Here is a 2,273-nt window from a genome sequence, read left to right as displayed (position 1 = left end):
CTACATATAACATATAATACACAAATTTTACATCGTTAAGAAATCAAGGACGTCATTGTCTACGAACATGCTGGATAATTCTGAAATAGGTTGAGTCCTATATTTTCATATCTCATTTTAGTTCATCGTGTGTTTGTTTTTTGCAATATTCATTAAAGATTGAATACTTTTAAGACTCTTACTGATTGATAAAGTAGTTTATAGCTTACACAGTTTTTCCTGGTTATATTGGTGATAGCCAGGCAACAATCTCTAAAGAGCTTTGTAAAAAAAAGAAAATAAGGTAAAATGTAAGTCGCTAAAGACAATTTTTGTGTAACAAAGTGGGTGTTATAAATCATAAATGGGACATCAAAACCTGCACGATACTATGACAATCCCTATTACGATGGATGCCTCATCTAAAAGCTTTGCCAACAGTACTGATAAGCATTTAAATATTTATGTTTTACTTTTTACTTTTAAATCTTAATAAACAAATTTTTGAGACCTAGCAGGTTGTCAGCTCTCGTCTTCCGAGTCCTGGTCATCTAGATTGATAGCTTGATTGATGCCACGAATGTGGACGTACTGTACTGTTTTTTCTTCGTCAGCTGTTGTCGCATCTTGCCACCAGGGATAAGTAAATAACCCCTCCACATCTTCTAGCAATCTTCCTTTGGTCTCTGGCAGCATCAGAAAAAAGTAGATCCATCCGAGAATAGCAAAACTCGTATAAAACCAGAACGTCCCTGTTGGAATTTAAACACAGTTTCATAGAAAGCATAATATACCACATACGAGCTTTCCGTTAGTTCTTCTAAGTTTTGTTGTTTTTTGACAAACGGTAAATTTAACCAAAACGTATGTCTTTGTAAATAAGTTGTGTACCATCATATATAAAGAGGTGAAATGTGTACTATCATATATAAAGAGGTGAATTGTGTACTAGCATATATAAAGAGGTGAGTTGTGTACTAGACACAACTCACCTCTTTATATATGATAGTACACACTTCACCTCTTTATATATGCTAGCATAAGAATGTGAATATCAACATTGTTCCAGTTGAAACCTACCGTATTTAGTCACCAATTCGACGAAGTTTAAAAACGTCATAGAAACGAAAAGGTTGCCAAGCCAATTGACTGATGTTGCAATGGAGTAGCACGTGCTCCTGGCCCATAGGGGATAAATCTCGGCATTTACTGTCCATGGAGTAGAACTCATACCTGAATTACATTCAAAGTGGGAGTTTAGCCATGATTTTCTGTCAAACACTGAACATTTAGCCTGAATAAAATAAGATGTAAATAGCAATTACAAAAAATAATGAATAATTAAACTTTAAATAAAATAAATCTTTCAAATAAACACGGAATTTTAAAAAAAAGGTCTGTGTCAAACACTGAACATTTAGCCTGAATAAAATAAGATGTAAATAGCAATTACAAAAAATAATGAATAATTAAACTTTAAATAAAAGAAATCTTGCAAATAAACACGGAAGTTTAAACAAATGCGAACTTCAATGTAAGATGGAGATGTATAGATTCTATTAAAAACTAAACGTTGGAAAAATTTAGTTAGTGTCGATAAAGTTTTCTTTCTTGTTCAACTGTTCAACATTATTGTGTGAACTGTTTCTCTGTAGATATATACACTATGATTTCATTTTCTTAATGGAAACGGACAAAGTAAAGTAGAAAGTGAACAGAAAATTGGACAAACTTTTCTTGATCTTAAACTTAGATTGGATCCCTTCTTGTCTGCCTTCTTAGTTTCACAAGAAAAACGAGCACATAAAAAAAACAAGCAAGTGCTAGTGGAATCAGAGCGTTCATAAGTCTCAGAAATGTAAAACTCAGAGCAAGGCAACTCATATAATGTGCACAACTAGAAAGCCCTATAGATAAAACAGTAGCCAGAAATGTTGACAAACTATAACCGTTGCTGTTAATTTATATATATATACTGTTCCATCTGTATTTAACAACATTGTCGACAACCATACATACGTATATAAACATATACAAGTATAAAATGCGAAAATTATAAAAGATGTGTTTATTTATTTGAAGTTAAGCACAAAGCTACACAATGGGCTATCTGTCCTCTTCCCACCATCGGGTATCGAAACCCCGGTTTCTGGGTTTTAAAGCCCCAAAAATACCCCCGTTCCCCCGGGGGGGGGGGGGCAATGATAAAAGAAAGAAATAACATTTTTGGAGATAAATCACCTTTAAAAACTATGCTGGTAATTTATTTTCTTGGCGACGTTTCGAGCAAATGC

At 33.5% G+C, this 2,273-nt stretch overlaps 1 protein-coding gene across 1 annotated transcript in view; it reads right to left on the bottom strand.

Annotated features, from left to right (window-relative positions):
- Positions 1-272: 272 nt before the first annotated feature.
- LOC106478542 (proton myo-inositol cotransporter-like) overlaps positions 273-2,273 on the bottom strand; it is a 28,419-nt gene continuing 26,418 nt past the window's right edge. Inside the window, exons 8-9 of the mRNA XM_022382437.1 lie at positions 1,060-1,212; positions 273-731 (exon numbers count right to left, since the gene is read on the bottom strand). Coding sequence (XP_022238145.1) covers positions 502-731; positions 1,060-1,212 — 383 coding nt within the window. The 3' untranslated portion in view covers positions 273-501. The remainder of the gene's footprint in view (positions 732-1,059; positions 1,213-2,273) is intronic.

The sequence above is a fragment of the Limulus polyphemus genome, unplaced genomic scaffold, assembly GCF_000517525.1.
Source record: "Limulus polyphemus unplaced genomic scaffold, Limulus_polyphemus-2.1.2 Scaffold11, whole genome shotgun sequence".
In the NCBI taxonomy this organism is placed as follows: Eukaryota; Metazoa; Arthropoda; class Merostomata; order Xiphosura; family Limulidae; genus Limulus; species Limulus polyphemus.
This window is presented reverse-complemented; position numbering and strand designations above follow the sequence as displayed.